This window comes from Rhinolophus ferrumequinum, unplaced genomic scaffold (assembly GCF_004115265.2).
Source record: "Rhinolophus ferrumequinum isolate MPI-CBG mRhiFer1 unplaced genomic scaffold, mRhiFer1_v1.p scaffold_84_arrow_ctg1, whole genome shotgun sequence".
NCBI classification, from domain to species: Eukaryota; Metazoa; Chordata; class Mammalia; order Chiroptera; family Rhinolophidae; genus Rhinolophus; species Rhinolophus ferrumequinum.
In genome coordinates this window covers 933032-950858 of record NW_022680440.1, presented here as the reverse complement: position 1 = coordinate 950858, position 17827 = coordinate 933032, and the positions used below count along the sequence as shown (strand labels likewise).

At 40.5% G+C, this 17827-nt stretch overlaps 1 protein-coding gene across 1 annotated transcript; it reads left to right on the top strand.

Annotated features, from left to right (window-relative positions):
- Nucleotides 1–3650: 3650 nt before the first annotated feature.
- POLR2D (RNA polymerase II subunit D) lies at nt 3651–16347 on the top strand. Its single transcript, XM_033102326.1, has 4 exons — nt 3651–3788; nt 8515–8695; nt 12911–13006; nt 14342–16347. Exons 1-4 carry the CDS (start codon nt 3716–3718, stop codon nt 14418–14420), a joined length of 429 nt encoding a protein of 142 aa, XP_032958217.1. The 5' UTR covers nt 3651–3715; the 3' UTR covers nt 14421–16347.
- The last annotated feature ends 1480 nt before the right edge of the window (nt 16348–17827 follow it).

The following is a 17827-nucleotide window of genomic DNA, read 5'->3' as shown; positions in this document are numbered from 1 at the left end:
TGTACAAAGAAGCCAGAGTAGCATCTTGAAGAAGGTAATGCAAACCCTGTCCCTTCGAGCCTTTTCTTAATGCTAAATGAAACTGACAAGGATTCTTCCTGCTGCTTACTTGCTCTTTGTAGTAGGTTCTGTATGCTACAGCAAACTGAAAACCCCTTCGATTCCAAAACTTAACCATCAGTGGAGGAAGCAACGGAGAGAGTCCCAGTCAGTCACTCAAGTTCCTGCTGCCACTCAGACCCCAACCCCAGTATGGCCATTCTTATTTGGTCCCCAAACAAATAAGCAACCCAAAGTGCTGACATTGGGACTTTCACAGGCTGGTAGTCTGACAGGCTTTAGCTTGAATCTTGGTCCTGCCATTTAAGAACCAGACAAGTAATACTCTGAGCTGAATTTCCTGCTTTGCGACAGGACTGAATTTCCAAGGTAGCCTGTCAAAAACACTTTGCTGAGGCCCCAGCACATGCAGCAGTGGCAGGATGGCTGTGACTATTTGGAGTAGCATCCAGTGCTGGCGGAAGATGGGAAAACGGCCCATGTGAACCCTTCAGAACCCTACGCTACTCTGGACACAAAAAGGAGGCAGCATAATTGGTGTGCTCAGCCCCCCGACTCGACGGGCTTCCTGAGAGAGGTGGGTGCTGAAGTAAGCGCAGCTTGACCTGAGAAAAGGGTTTCTCAGAGTCAAACCACAGCCACATGGAGTGGATGAGCCCTCTCAGGTCTCACTGCCCTGTCACATTGCCAGGCAGATAGGACTTAGAACCCAAGTCCGGACTCCCAGGACAGCCTCTGGAAGTTGTCCCTGGAAGTGAAGGGCGGTTTGCAGAGTCACACAACCCTCCCCGCCCCCCATATACCTCATTCCTTTGATCTCGAGAGACTATTAATAGCAAAAGGGAGGTTACATGTTTATCCTTTTGGCTTCCTTTGTAGCGCTTACCAGCAGACTTCCAGCAGCAGGTGCCAAAGATTTTTTTAATTTATGAGAGAAGAGCTTAAATTTGGGAGATTCTGTACATTAACCTTGAGTACATGGAGAACTGGGAAACATCTATTTTAGAGGCAAAACACCTGGGTGTAGGCAGAAAACATGAGTGATTCAGTCCACAAGGGATTCTTTGAGAAGCATTCTAAAAGGTTATAAAAGGTGTAAACTATTCACTTGATTGAAAAAAATGATATAGCAACATTAATGAAAACGGTTATAGCAAACATTGTTCTGGGTTTGTGTAAGTTCTATATAATTACTGTGACATTTAAGGAAGTTGAAATATGAATTTACCTTGAAGAGTGAATATTCTGTGTATGTACCTGGCAAGTTCGTTCATGTTACCCCTCTCCCTTCTCTGACTACATGTTAAGGAGCAGTTTCCAGGCCAGTCCCTGCTCCCCAGATCCTCCTGTGGTTCACCTACTCCCAACCAGAAGTGACCTCTTTCTCTCCGTAGTCTTCTACAGCACTTTCTTTGACTTTCTCATACCACCCGCCATTTCTTTTATTATGGAAAATAAGTCAACTGTTCTTGGTGAGCTCCCTGTGGGGACAGATCAATGACTGTCTTTTTAAGCCTAGAGCATTGCACAGAAATGTTTACAATGGTTTCCTGAATGATAATGTTCTGGATAAACAAACCTGAAACATCATGTTTGTATTACTTGTTATTCTCCTCTCTTCTCTTTATCTATAGTCTTCTCTACTGCTGTGTATGCAGAAGACACCAAGTGCTGGGAATCCAGCCAGCTCTTGGGCCAGCACATGGGAAGGTCCAGTAAGTAGTAGGTACTCTGTAAGGGCCTGCTGGATGGATACATGGAAGAAAGAAGCCTACAGAGTTCCAGGCGTATTTCCGACCCCCCCCCCCAGCTGCTGCATGTGCCCAGACACCTCAACAGTACATCTGTCACAGCTCTAATGAACCGTACAGAAAGCACTTTGAAACAGTAACAAGATCTGCTACTACAATATAACTGTCATTCAGGGACTCTGGTCACGCTCCCTGCACAAGAACACAGGATATGGCGAGGCCGAAAAGGAACAACAGAGCCATAGATAGGGGAGTCAGACCACTACATTCTCGATGGCGGCTGGGCTGGAGATATAGAAGCAGGATCCACACAATCTGCCATCTGCCATCCGCTTCTCTGTGAACCAATCCCCCTTGCTAGCCGCAATCCGCCCTTCTCTGCCAACCAACCAACCTGCCCGCGTAGCCACGGAAGTTATACTAGTGGCTAATGGCTAACCTGTAATAGCTGATGGCCAACTAGTCACAGCTGATGGCCATTTACTACCTGAGCCAGTACCTTTCCACGTGAGGCTGAGAGCCTAGAAACTGCTCTCTGGGACTCTGTCCCCACAATAACCTACTGTTATTTTACCTGTGGACCAAAAGGGGGCCGTGTACTGAACCTGACAAGCTCAGGGGAGGCCCGCATATATACATACTCAGAGACCAAAAGTAACCACACAAGATGGCCAGAACATAAAAGTTCCTAAGTAAAAGCAGGTCATGTTGGGTAGGCCCGTCCTAGGCCTATAGGGCCTATAGCTTCCTTGACAAAGGTCAGTCTACCTTTGAAATTGTCTATTGTTTTTGTGCAATCTTATATAACATACCTTTAAAATGTCAGAGTAATTTTCTTTTCCTGTCCCCGCGAAGGCACAACCGCTGGTACCAGAGCACAAGACAACATTATTAAATGGTTGCTCACATACCATCTCTATGTGTTGTAAATGTTAACTATCCTGTGCCCACCAATGTATATAAAGTATGTCCACTCCGTTTTGCTTTTTATCCAATGCCAGAGATTTCTCCGTTTTGCTTTCTCCCACCCCTTATTTGCCATCAATGGATGTCATGTAAACCTTCTTAGGTCTCCTCCTTTGACTCTAATGTATAAAATAAGCTGCAAAACTGCCATTTTCTGGAGCATTTTCTCAATCTGTTGAGATTTTGTTTGCCTGCAATTGTCATCCGTTTGGCTCAAATAAACTCTTATAAGACTTTCTTAGGCTAGGCATTCTTTCGACATACCCAATACATTTCTTCTAGAAATACACATACAAAGCAAATTAATTTTGTAAAAATTATAAAGTAAAGGAATACAAGGTACATATTCTTGTGTGGTTTATTTTTCATTTGAACAGAGCTTACATGATACCTAAACACTGCTCACTACTGAGCGAAGCAATGCACTATAATTATGTCCTTTATTTTACAATCTTTTCTCTGAATTTGAAAACATCATTTTCCATTTGCTTACTTTTCTATGTATAATCCAAGTGCTTCAACAGACATTAAAGGCCTCTCAAAATCACTGTCCACGTGCTCAGAAGTATCAGAATAATCCACTACACGTCAAAATTTAAAATGCGTAAGGCATTGGAAGAAATTCCCCGGTACGTTTTCGAGGTCACCGACCCGGCATCCCTTCAACGGAGAGTTCCTGGGGTCAGCCGGCACATTCCTGTATGTCATCCAGCCCACCCCTCCCCACTGGGAAGCAGGTGTCCTTACCCACATTTCACGGGTGAGAAGCTGAGGCTCAAAACGGTCCCGGGACCCGCTCCAAGACTCGCGGCACAACCCCTCCCCTCGCAGCGTCCTGGCCCCGGCCCGCCACGCCCCCGCCACGCCCCGGACGTGGCTGCACCGGGGTCCCCACGCTTCCGCTTCCGGCGGTGTGGGTGGCGGCGCGTAGCTCGGCGATGGCGGCGGGTGGCAGCGATGCGCTGGCTGGCGACGTCGAGGAGGACGCCTCCCAGCTCATCTTTCCAAAAGGTGAGGCCTGGGGCCGTGCGATTGTCCCGCCGTTCTGCGTGGCCGCCGCGGAACTTGGCGTTGCCCCGAAGCCCGGCGGGTGGCGGCGCGGCGACCAGCAGGGAGGAGGCGCCTGCGGACCTGGAGGGCCCGGGCCGCTGGGCTCGGTGCCGGGAGAAGGGCTCCTGGAGCCTTCGGCGCCACTCGGGGGTGCCCCGGGCGGCTGCGGCTCCTTGTTTCAGTAGTTCGTTTTCTCTGATAGACTGCAAAGTGCCCGAGAGATGCGTCAAAGACAAAGCTGACACTAGTTAAAGCGGTCGGTACGAATTTTAATCAGTAATATGCAGCTGCGACAGGGAGAAGAGTCCAGCTTGGACTGAACTCAACTTCATTTGTGTAGAGGTGACAGCGTTTTACAGGGAGAATGAAAGGATAGGGAGCGGCGGTGAGCGGGGCTTAGAGTCAGGGAAGTGAAAAATTACAGAAAGTGGGAAGGGGGTTGGTCCTTTTGAAACCCATTTGGGTTTGTCAGCTGGAGCTTTGGAAGTTAGATTCCTACCATCCCACTGCCCGCCCTCTGTTGGCTGGAACAAACTAAATTATTTTGGCTGCATTCAGTTTTCACAGGCCGGCGCTTTAAAGGAGTTAAGGTCATTCTAGGGATACAGCCTTGAGCTGTTAGAAATCATATTAATGTTTTAATCAAGCCTTTATGGGCCAAAATTGAGGCCTGGTCGGGAAGAGGGCTCAGAGGAGCCTGGCTAGAAAGCGGTCACGGGGAGAATCTTTGTCAGACCGCAGCAACTAAAGCACATTTTGCTGTCAGGGAGCTTTGTCTGCATTGTGATGTCCCTTATTTGTAATTTAGAAACCCAAAGGAAGGAGAAAACTTCAGATTTTAAACTAATGCATCCTACAGATACTGATTACAAAGTAAATGAGGGAACCTTGACAATATCCTCCTGTTTTAAAAATTATATCCACAATACAATGTGAAATGCAACACCCTTTCACCCATAGGAAACTAAACGGGTTAGTGCTTATCCTTCCAAACGAATTTTTATGCTTATTCATAAATATATGCATATACATATACACTTTTTTCAAAAATGGGATTATGCTATAGAAATCTTACAGCTTTAAAAATTTTTGATGGTATATTGTATAGAAAGGTCCTGTTCTTTTAAAGCTCCAGATACTATTACTTATTAAATATAAATAATAGTATTTATCTATTGATATACATACAGGTTGCTTCCAGTTTTTTATTTCATAGACTCAAGTGCAAATATTTCCATAGGATAGCTTCATGGAAGTTTTTAGCATAATGGAAATACACATTTGTTTCTTTTTTAAGGTATAATAACTAAGAAGGAAATGGTTTTCTTAATTTCATGATAAATTAAACCAGTTTTTTTGTATGTGGGTTTTGTGTAGGTACTTTTTACTTAGTGTTTTTTTTAACCTGGAAAATACTTGTTTAGATAAAATCAGGTAACATCTGGTACTCATGAATATTTTATTGAATTGGGGATAATTAGATCCTATCAGTTAACAATGTGTCAGAGTTCTGAACATCTCTTATCTCTTAACTTCTCAGCTGATACAGCATGTAAAGTTTATGTATTTTAGAATATATGTATATATATAGGAACAACAGTAAGTCCTTAGAGAAAGCCTTTGCTGTAGGATGGAAAGTAAGCAAACGTGTAATTAGTTCAAGGACTAAAAATGGAGACCACCGAAAGCTTCTGAGTACGTTTTTTTTTTAATTTATTGGGGTGACAGTGGTTAGTAAAATTACATGGGTTTCAAGTGTCAATTCTATATTACATCATCTATATATCACATTGTGTGTTCACCACCCAGAGTCAGTTCTCCTTCCATCACCATATATTTGACCCCCTTTGCCCTCATCTATCACCTCTCTTCCCACTTAACCTCGGGTAACCACTAAACTATTGTCTGTGTCTATGAGTTTTTGTTTGTTTGTTTCTCTTGTTCCTTTGTTGCTTTCGGTTTTATATCCCACATATGAGAGACTTTTTCTGTCTGACTTATTTCACTTAGCATGATACGGTAATCTCAGGATCCATCCATGTTGTCACAAACAGCAGTATTTCATCTTTTTTATAGCAGAGTAGTATTCCATTGTGTATATACACGACATCTTCTTTATCTAATCATCTATCGAAGGAACAGGTGACTAGACTCCTGGTGTCCTGAGTTCCATCCCATTATATTTCACAGGTACATTTCTTTAGTGCAGAAGGGGAGACATCTCTAACTTTGATTTTCCAGAAGCCTTAAAAACATCGACAGCTATAATAAACTTGGAGGTAATTATTAGTAGTAACTTGTTTAGCCTCTTAATTTCCATTTTCTAAGGCTGTATTAATGCTGCAGCCTCAGAAGCTGAGACTGACCCACTATTTAGCTGCTGCTGCATTTATCCCCCTTATGTCACTTAACTCTTTTCACTTCAGAGACTTGGGGTCATATGTCCTGATACTTCATTGCTCTAGGGCCGTAGTTTCTTCACCTGTATACCACCTCAGAGGGTTGGGTTGGAATCAACTCTGAGCTTCCTCTCGTTCAAACCATGCTGCCCTGAAGTAGAAAATAGCTTTTGTGTGCCTGTTATATTCAGTAGCAATGAGAACCTTTCAAATAAAAATAGTTTTCTCCTTACATGCTCCTCAACCCCTGCCCCTCCACACACACACCAACAGTTGTGAAGGGAGTGGGACGCCTTTGTGCCCTGGCCCAGGAAATGGAAGGCATTGCTCTCATGTCTGTGATGTCCCCAGTAGGAAACATACGGATATCACATGTAAATGTCAAATAGGATTTTTCTCACTGTTGCTTCCTCTTCATCAGTGTGGGATTATAAACATGAATGCACACTTTTACTCTGGGGGAACTCACTGATAAGGGAACGGCAGATAAAATCCAGCTCTAATACTTGGTGACACATATTAGGAACATATATTCCTATGGGAATGTGAGGGAGATATGATTTTTCCAAAGAGATGATAGCATTTTTAATGATGTTATCCTGAAAATATAGGAAAGGGCTGCCATATATTATTGGAAAGGAACCAAGGGTTTCTTTTTTTCTTTTAAATTTAGTTTTTAAAGGTTGCTTTCATAGGTGTTCTTACTGGTCCAGAGGATTATTTCAAATGAGTGTCAAGGGCAAGAGATTTGCATCATGGTAAATATTTGAATTGGGTCTAATTGATAAACGGCCTTTGACCATGAAATGTAGAGAGTAAGGTCTTCTAGTTGCAAGCCCAGTTCCTAGTACATAATAGGCAGTGACCTGGGCCTATGAGTAAATGATAGATTTGTGCACATGCAAAAATAGAATTTGGGGTACATTATTAATATGTGTTTTAAAATGCTTAGCCCTCCCTAACGTAATAATTCTTAAAATTGAGAGTATATTTACAAATGATACATCCGATAAGGGGTTGAGACCCAAAATGTATAAGGAGCTAGTATAACTCAATGACAAAGAAATAAATAATCCTATCAGAAAACGAGCAGAAGACATACAGACGGCCAACAGACGTGAAAAGATGCTCAACATCACTAATCATCAGGGAAATGCAAATCATAACTATAATGAGTTATCACCTCACACCTGTAAGAATGGCTATTAGTAAAAAGTCAACAAACAAGAAATATTGGCGAGGATGTGGAGAAAAGGGAACCCTTGTGTACTGTTGGTGGGAATGTAGATTGGTGCAGCCACTATGGAAAACAGTATGGAGGTTCCTCAAAAAATTAAGAATAGAATTACCATGTGACCCAGCAATTTCACTCTAGGTATTCATCTGAAGAAAGCAAAAACACTAATTTGAAAATATAAATGCAGCCCTATATTCATTGCAGTGTTATTTGCAATAGCCAAATTATGGAAGCAACCTGGGTATCCATCAATAGATGATGGGATAAAGAAGTCGTGGTGTGTATACACACACACAATAGAATATTACACAGCAATAAAAGAAGAATGAAATCTTGCCATTTGTGACAACATGGATGAACCTTGAGGATATTGTGCTAAGTGAAATAAATTAGATTGAGAAAGACAAATACCATATGATCTCACCTATATCTGGAATCTAGTAAAACAAATGAAAAAACAAAAGACCAAAGGGATGGTTGCCAGAGGGGAGGGGGATATAGTCAATAATATCATGGTAAGTTTGCACGGGGATATGATTACTAGAATTAGTGGGTGGCCACAATTGTAAGGTATAAAAATGTTGAATCACTGTATTGTACACCTGAAATTAATATAAGTAATACAATATTGTATACCAACTATACTTAAATTTTACAAAAGTCAGAAATATTGAGAATATAATACTAGTATTATGGAAATAAAAAGATTATGAACTCATGCAAGCGAGAGAAATAATTGTCGGTTATGCTCATTTTGAAATCAGTAACTGGCCTTATTAGGATAATGCTGTGTCATTATTTAATAGCATGTCTAGGTCAGGTTCTTTGATGTCAGAAACTGTCTAGCCCAAATGAGCTCAATTTTAGTGTCTCATGAGCGCCATTGTGCCTTGTGGTACACAAGTCTGGTTAAAGATAAATTCATGAGATAGGAAGGCTCTGATTTCTACAGGGACAGAGATTTGTGTTAGTCTCAAAGGCAAAAATTAACATTTGGAAGCTGAGTTTTGAAGGAATATTTTCAGCTGACATTTATGCTTCTCACAAATAGAGTTTGAAACAGCTGAGACTCTTCTAAATTCAGAAGTTCATATGCTTCTGGAGCATCGAAAGCAACAGAATGAGAGTGCTGAGGATGAACAGGAACTTTCTGAAGTCTTCATGAAAACTTTAAACTACACAGCCCGTTTCAGTCGTTTCAAAAACAGAGAAACCATCGCCAGTGTCCGCAGGTGAGTGCTAAAAGAAAGTTTTTATTAATCCACACTATTGGCCTTTTGCAGGTAGAATGCTGTTTCCTCCCGACCCACCACATCATCTCTAGGATTCAAGTGTGTAAAATAATTTCTTTGTCAAAAATTTAAAAATTGCTAATAATGCCAAATTCCTCTTTGGCCACCTTCTTCCATACCCCAAATCCCAGTTATTTCCCTCCACAGTAACTGCTGTTGACAATTTGTTGTTCGCCCTTCTGATCTTTTTCCATGCATTCATTTATTTGTATATATGGCTATAAAAAACTCATTACATTGTTTTGTGGGGTGGTTTTCTTTTAAAAAATAAAGTGGACTTACTTATTTACTATTCGCCTGAAATGTCTTAGAGCTCTTTATACGTTAATAAATATAAGTGAGGAGCCTGCTCTCTGGGTCTTTGCTTTACCTTTCAAAATCAAAAAGAGACCAGCTTTGAGCTTTTTTTCCTAAGACACTGCTTCTCAAATTGGGTTGCATGTGCCCTGAGAAGCAGTGGTGCGCGAGGGCAGACAGGAGACCATGGGGCGACCACCCATTTTCCTGAGGATCAGTTCTACTTGATGGTAGGTAATTTAAGGCTTCTCTATATTAAAGCAAACAGATACCAGCGTATTGTAGAATAAAACAAAAGGTGTATATGAATTCTTGAGTTAAATGATGAGACGTAGAACCTTGCAGTTGTAGAAAGTCATTTCAGCCTGTGCCCCCAGGTCGCCTAGCAGTGCTTGTTGGCTCTACTGTGGTGAAAATGTTTGAGAAGTACTGTCCTAAGAGCAGACGGACAAAAGATGTAGTATATACATAGATATTCTTCAGAGAGCTGTCTATAAGAGCCAAAGGTAAAAAAAGCAACCTAAACATTCAACAGTAATTAAATACGTTGTGGTAAAGTCCATTTGATGGGCTGCTAAGTGTCATTAAAACCTGTGATAGAGAATGAAATTGAAAGATATTCACATGTGTTAGGTGTGCAGAAAATGAAGATGGTAAAACTGAACATGAAGTGTAGCCCACTCTGTCAAGTGTGGATGCTTGCATGGAGAAAAGAGTAGAAGGAAATGCCTGAAGCTTCCATACGAGACCACAAACTGTTGGGCCTGAACAGTAACTTGAGTAAATGAAGGTGCACTTACAATTCATGAATGAAATGTCTTTATATCGTAAAATTGTCAGTTTTCCCCAAATTAACATACATAATTAGTGCCATTCTAAATCCTCAACGGAGTGGGCAGGGAAGCTGAATAAAATGATCTTAAATTTGTAAGAATTGTCAGAAAATTTTTTAAAAAAGAAAAATTAGGGGCCGGCCCGGTGGCTCAGGCGGTTAGAGCTCCGTGCTTCTAACTCCAAAAGTTGCCAGTTCGATTCCCACATGGACCAGTTGGCTCTCAACCACAAGGTTCCCGGTTCAATTCCTCGAGTCCCGCAAGGGATGGTGGACTGCACCCCCTGCAACTAGCAACAGCAACTGGACCTGGAGCTGAGCTGCGCCCTCCACAACTAAGATTGAAAGGATAACAACTTGAAGCTGAATGGCACCCTCCACAACTAATTTTGAAAGGACAACAACTTGACTTGGAAACAAGTCTGGAAGTACACACTGTTCCCCAATAAAGTCCTGTTTCCCTTCCCCAATAAAATCTTTAAACAAAAAGAAAAATGAAGGGGAATTTGTCCTACAAGATGTTAAAATACATTAAAAATGACAGTAATTAAAATAAAAATAGTGACACTGGCATGAGAATAGACAGCTCATTGGAACAGGATAGAAAATTCAGGAACAGATTCAAATACCAATTTACTATATTTTACATGAGTCCAACATATAGTAAAGATGGCAGTGTAAGTTAGTGGGGAAATACTGTAAAGCAAAATTTGAACTCTATACGTTATACCAAAATAAATTCCTAAGAAATTAAGGATTTAGATATAAGCTATGATGCATACAAGTGTTGTGTAATAGCACGAGTGAAGGTATATACTGTCTGGGCCATGGTTAGCAAGACTTTAAATGTGGAGAGACTTCATTGACGAGTTGAATGTAAGCTTAGTGAAGGCAGGAACTTGGTCAGATTCATCACTGTGTCAGTCTCATTGTAGGCACTAAATAATTAGTGAAATAAGTAAATAAATTTGCATAAATATTTTTAACCGCCCTATATCAAGTAAAATGCCATACGACTCAAATTATTGCTTACAAAGAAATAAAGCTAGCGTTGGTGTACTTACTCGTTTCTCATGTCCAGCCAGAAAAAAAGAACTTCAGTGAAGGTCAGACCAATAAATATAAATAGATATACATACGTATTTTTGGTAGGTAAGAGCTCATTACATATATGTAATGCTTTATTGCATTTCTGAAATATTTGGCAACTAAAATTTCCCTTTTGGAAATCCAACTAAATCCAGAAAAATTTTAATGCTAATACGATTTAAAAAAAAGTAAGTATAAAAAAACTGGGAAAGGATTAATATCCTTAAATAACACCCAGATTATGGCTCAATCTTACAAATTTAAGATCATTTTATTCAGCTCCCCTGCCCATTCCCTTGAGGATTTAGAATGGCACTAAATATATATACGTTAATTGGGGGCAAACACATTTTGAACTTGAAATGGCTATGTAATTCACATGAAATAATGTTTATCTTCAAGGAAGTCAAATAAACGGTAAAATAGCTAAGTAGATTTAAAAAGATTAAAAAGAAGGGGAAACCTAGTGTAATAAATAGGGGGAGTGAGCACTGTCATGTATTGCTGGTGGAAGTGTATACTGATAAAGCCATTTTTGGGCACTGTCTCTGAAAAGCCTTCCAGAGAGTCTATCCTTTGACTAATTCTACTTCCAGGAGTTTATTTTTAAAACACAGTAATTGATCAAGTGCACAGAGAAATATGCATTTACAGTGGTGTTCAAAAAGCATTACTTAAAATGGTGAATAATTGGAAATAACTGAAATGTTCGACACAGGAAATCTGATGTATAACTTACGGCACAAACTTTCAGCAGAATGGGCTGCTCTGGGTAGAGCTGTGTGTACTAACATGGAAAACAGCTACCATATTGTCGAGTGACAAAAAGGCTGGTCACGGAATAACGTTTGGTATAATTCCTTTTATTTTACAAATGTTACAGAAAGAGGAAGAGAAGGGAATCTCCATGAAAATGTTAATACTGGTTATTTATAGGTAGGATTTCAGGTTATTTTCACCTTACTGATACTTTCTGGTATTGTTTGTAAATGAGCATGTGTTCATTTTACAACTGCTCCCTCCACATACACATGGTACATTATGAACTTCTTCCCATGTGACTGAGTTTACTGTATTTGCTTTACAAAATGAAAATACTCGTACTTTTGTTAAAAGACAGAGTTACAAAAAAGAAGGGGTGAGGTTATATTCTAAAACAAATATTTGGAATGGTATACTTAGATGGTAATGTCGGTTTTGTTTAGGTGTCAGTATGGGTAGCTTTCATTTTGCTGTCTTTCTGTATTTTCTAAATTTTGTACATTAATATGCTTATAATGAGTAATAAGCACAGCAAGTGTTGTTTTTGAACAGATAATTACGGTCCTCTCTGAAACCACATTTACCATGAATGAGCTCTGTTTTCATAGGTAGAGGAATGAAAGTCCGAGACTTTATTTGTATTGACAGTGCTCTTTTATATAGTTTGAACTAGAAGTACATTTAAAATAAGATACAGGTTATACATATATTTGTACTAAGTAAGGTAAGCCTGTATTTATTTATTTTGATAAAAGAATTTCCTCTAAATTAAATACCTAATAGATTAGGGACATCTAACATCATGTGTATGACATAAAATTACTAACAAGGGAAGCAAGGAAGAGTGGTAGGAAGAGCAGAGAGCAACAAAACAAATTCCTAGGGGAAGACTGTATAGTCCTTGAGGCATATAGGTTTCTTAAAAGTCACAGTAGCAGGGATTCTCTGCCCGAACTGCTCTCTTACTTTCATTGTGTGGCTGGTGTTGTTGTAACTTCCCGTTTTCCATTGAGTTTGGAAGAGGGATTTGGCAGCGCTCTGACCAGAATGGAAAGATTGCAGGTGCTTTACTGTTTCTCTTTCTTGCTGCATTTGATGACCTTTTTCTTATTCATAATTTTTTGATGTTTGTTTTTTTTCTCCCCCCCCCCCCCCCCCCCCCCGCCCATGATCAGCTTGTTGCTTCAGAAGAAGCTTCATAAGTTTGAGTTGGCCTGTTTGGCCAACCTTTGTCCAGAGACTGCCGAGGAGTCCAAGGCTCTAATCCCAAGGTAAGTGGCGGGGAGAAGTTCAGTGTGTATTGGATATGAATTCCGACAAGTAGAATTACTGTGTCTGAAAAATGTGTGCATTTAAAATCTGGATAGATACCAACATTGAACGAGAGTGTCTTTTAAGTGTGAGAATGAAGATTTTATAGCATACCAACTGGCAGCAAAAATGTAGAACAGTTGAAACTCTAATACACTGATGGTGGGGTGCAGATTAGTGCTGGCACTTTGGAGAGCAATTTGGCTACACCTGGTAAAGTTACAGATGCACATACCCCACAACCCAAAACTCCATTCCTGCATACATGCTGAGAGCCACTCAGAGTTTCAAAGGAGACACGTGTTCCAGTATTCACTGCTGCATTGTTAGTGATAGCAGAAACTGGCAGAAGTCTGTCAGTCAATAGGAGACTGGGTAAATGAATCATTATATGATCGTACAGTGTTTATTATATAGCAGTGAAAAAACTAATGAACTAGGACAACATGGAAGAATGTCAACAAATGCCAAAATGAATTGTGAGCGAAAAAATTTCTGACAGATACATACAGTATGATGCCATTTCTTATAAAGTTTAAAATCATTGTTGCAGATTGCTTATAGATACATGTAGTAAGTATTAAAATATGCATAGGAATGATAAATACCAAATTTAGGATAGTGGTTACTTGTGGGGTAGAGAAGGGGAAGGTACCACCATGTTTCCCCAAAAATAAGGCCTAGCTGGACAATCAGCTCTAATGCGTCTTTTGAAACAAAAATTAATATAAGACCCGGTCTTATTTTACTATAATATGTTACAATATATTATATTAATATGTTATATATTATGTAAGACCGGGTCTTATTTTACTATATAGTAAAATATTAGTAAAACTATATAGTTAAGTAAGACCCGGTCTTATATAATATATAATATGATATAATGTAACATAATACGATATATAATAAAATAAATTCAGGGTCTTATATAAGACCGGGTCTTATATTCATTTTTGCTCCAAAAGACACATTAGAGCTGATGGTCCGGCTAGGTCTTACTTTCGGTAGGATGGGGAGTATACACAGAGGTATCAGTTTGGTCCTGTTGTGTTTACTAAAGAAATCTGAATCAAGTAGGGATGACTGTTCACTTATTTTCTGTACTTTTTAGATGTTTGAAATACCTCATAATGTTTTTAAAAGGAAAGAAATATACTTGAAAGGTAGCAGTGTCTGTTTAGAAGTAAGTGGGGATGTGGGTACGTGGTGCTCAAATATGAGCGTGCACAAAGGAAGCGTGTAGGGAACGTGTCATTCGCTAAGGCCCTGTTTCCTTCGGTTTCTCCTTGTAGCCTGGAGGGACGGTTTGAGGATGAGGAGCTACAGCAGATTCTTGATGATATCCAGACCAAGCGCAGCTTTCAGTATTAGTCTCCAGACATCAGTCTGCTGCCGAGGGAACCACATCCCCAGCACAGCGCCACTGTCGCCCAGGATCGGGGCTGACCCGCTCAGAAATTCTACCGTCACTGAAGACACTGGGGCTTCTGAAGCCACACCGCTGACTACCTCATTCCATGGTTTTGGGCCCGTGTTATTTTTGGTTCCTAATATTTCATGTTTTAATTTCAGTGTGTTTATAGTTTTTAAAACTAACTAGACCATGTAAAACTGGTATGGGAAACCAGTCTTATTTAAATGCAAAAGGAAGACTTAAGCCAGACCTGTATGATTGTTTGAAATTCTTTGAAAAGGGCTGATAGTGTTAATAACCGTGGGAGACCCTGGGTGTCATTTGCTTAGCCCAGGAGATGGAAGCAGCTCACCAAGGAGAGCAGTCACAGCTGAGGGTAACTGCCACGCACTGGGGGGCCCATGGGCTTCATGTACACAGCGAGTTTGCCTGTTTTCTTGGACTTTCACAGAATGTAGGTTTGGAGTAGGTGACCCTAAGATATTCTGTTACTATCAAGTTAAGATTTTTTCCTTCAAGGCCGAAGTGAAGGAGTGAACGCACCAAAGTCTCCCTGTATGTGGCATCCTGTCCCAACCTCTGCCTTGCTGCTTGGCAACAGGTGTTCTGCGGTGGGGGTGATTTGGTAGGAGGGAGCCTGCCCCTTCCCGAGTCTCTGCAGTGAAGTCACTCGAGCTGAGGCGAATTCGGGGAAACATTAATCACTAAACATTCTAGCTTTGTTTTTATCTGAAGGGAAGTATGTCTGTTTTCTTTACAATTTGGGAATTTTTCTTTGGAATACTTGTTGGCTGCAAATGAATTCATGATCCACAGAAAGAGTTGAGGGAAGAACAAAGCTGGCTTTAAAAATCAAAATAGTTTTATGTCAGCTGCTGGCTAAGGCAAAAATAAAATATTCTTATTTTTACAAATTCTGTCAATTTCTGAAATGACATGGTTTCTAAGTGACCAGTATTCTTACTGATCAATATTTGAAAGAAATGGCAATTATTTCCTTTAAAAAATTGAAGGAAATAATCTTTCCACCCTTGGGCAACTTCACTTCTTTGAGACTCATCAGTGTTCTCAGTTGTGAAATGTGGATAATGATAGTATATTCCATAGATATTTTGAGAAGGTACAGCCCACTGGTGTCTGACATACATTATGTCCCAAAAATGTTAGCTGTTATTATGCTCAGTAGATGAGCAAGTATACATAGGTGATAATCAACTTGCTTCACAGAAATTAGTACAAGAACTTGGTAGCATATCGACTGGTACTGGTACGAGACTATGAAAACAAACCAAATCGCTTCCTCCTTAAGTGTGCAAATTATCGTTTAAGAGAGGCAGGTCCATGTGCGTGTGGCACCAAGTGGTAGGTAGCAAGAACAGACCTGGACGACTGACCTCAGTTACAGCCCCAGTGCATATGGTGCCTGGTGAGAACAGTGCAGGGCCACCATCTTCACAACCCCGGATGCCAGGAGTCCGTGAGCTGAATGAGAGTCCAAAAGTGTGTAAAGTGGCCTGGATATATATAGTTAGGCACTAGCAAGTGGTAGTACGATGATGAGGAGCAGGTTCTGTAAAAATAACTTCTACTGGGGAAGTACTTGTAAAAACAACCTCACGCTATGTTCTAGACTCAGCCTAGAGAACACATTCTGCTGGACATTGTTCTCTACAGTCCTGGACAACAGCTCTCTGTTTAGTCATCAGGAGACTCTGCAAACCCTTTAATCATCTCTGAAATATTTGTTTAGGCTTACTGTGCTATTTGGCAAAAGCAGAATTGGGGGACACATTGAAGCAAAATAAGAAGATACCATGTTAGTCCTGGAAGTACACACTGTTCCCCAATAAAATCCTGTTCCCCTTCCCCAATAAAAAAAAAAAAGATAACCATGTTGTCAAACCCTCACCTTTTTCTTTTTTTTAACAAGGCAACAAATCCACTTTATTTACTTTTCAATAAGTTTAAATCCTTGAGGGGTACAGCATTACACAGATTCTGTGTCCAGTGGCCTTAACAGTAAGGGTGCTTCGGAGTTTGGCACAAACCATGCCACTGCTTCCATGAGCAAGTGTTACCTTTATCCAGAATACTCTGGCTTTGTCTGCTTTGCCACCAGGGGTCACTGTTGTAAGCACATCTCTTGCCTAGATAGAATTCAGTTTCATGTCGAGCATCAACACCTGCAGTTTTAAGAAGAGCTGTATGCTCTCTGGTTCCAGAGACCCCACTTATAGCCAGCAAAAATGGCCTGGGACCCCAGCCTTCCAAATATATTTGTCGTTTTAGAAGTTCTGTTCCCAGCAGGCCTCCACACCCCAAGATGGCCGGAAAAGGTAGGCCCAGAGAACCTTTCCTGAAAGTTCTAGTCATTATGGTCTTATTGAAATTGGTTGAACTTGAGACTTGAAAAATAGCATCATTGAATGGGGCCTGAGCACAAGTCATTTTTAAAAAACATTAATGTTTTAACTTATTAATAAAATCATAAAGCCTACATACAGACTTGTATGTAGATAATCAAGGCAGCATTATTCCTAATAGCCACAAACAATCCAAATCCCCACCAACTGGTGAGTAGATAAACAAAAGGTGACCTGTCCATACAGTAGAATACTATTTAGTAATAAGCAGTAAAAAGGAACGAACTGAAAAAAATGCTGAAGCCCACAGGGTATGCCAGTGGTGTGACTTTTTTCAACCCTTATTATGAAAAATTTTAAACAAGCAGAAAAACTGAAAGCCTGAGATACTGATCACCTGTGTGTTCATCGCCTGTATTTAATGGATAACACTTGTAATATTTGCTTTATCTGTTTTTCTAGGAAGTATTTGAGAGCAGACAGCATGGCACTTCATTGAAATATTTAACACATGCATTTTAAAACTGACTTTGCTCTGCAGGCACTATTGGACTTAGGAACATTGGCAAGGATTTCCTGATACTTAATATTTAGTTCATACTCAAATTGCCCCTGGGGAGAGTTCTGGGCCAAAGGTCAGACCTCCTGTTGGTGTAATTTAGTATTATATAAAAGCAGTTATCACCAAGGACCTACACATGCACTTGACTTGTGAAAAGTATTGAAGAAATGCATGTAGTGACTGCCTTCAGATTGCTGTAAGGAGCTCTAACTGGACAAAAATATCTGCATGTGACCCCGAGATGAAAAACGGGCCTCCGGAGATTGCAGGCCCCAAGTAGAACTTGGTCAGCAGTGGGTCTGCGTATGGCTTCCTGGCTCGTCACTGTCGATGGCAGGTGGGTGAATGGCGACAGCACAGTGGAGGCAGGCCTGCTGCTAGTACTACCAGACGTGGAGTAACATTCAGACTTGGTATATGTGCCTCGTTTCCCTGTGCA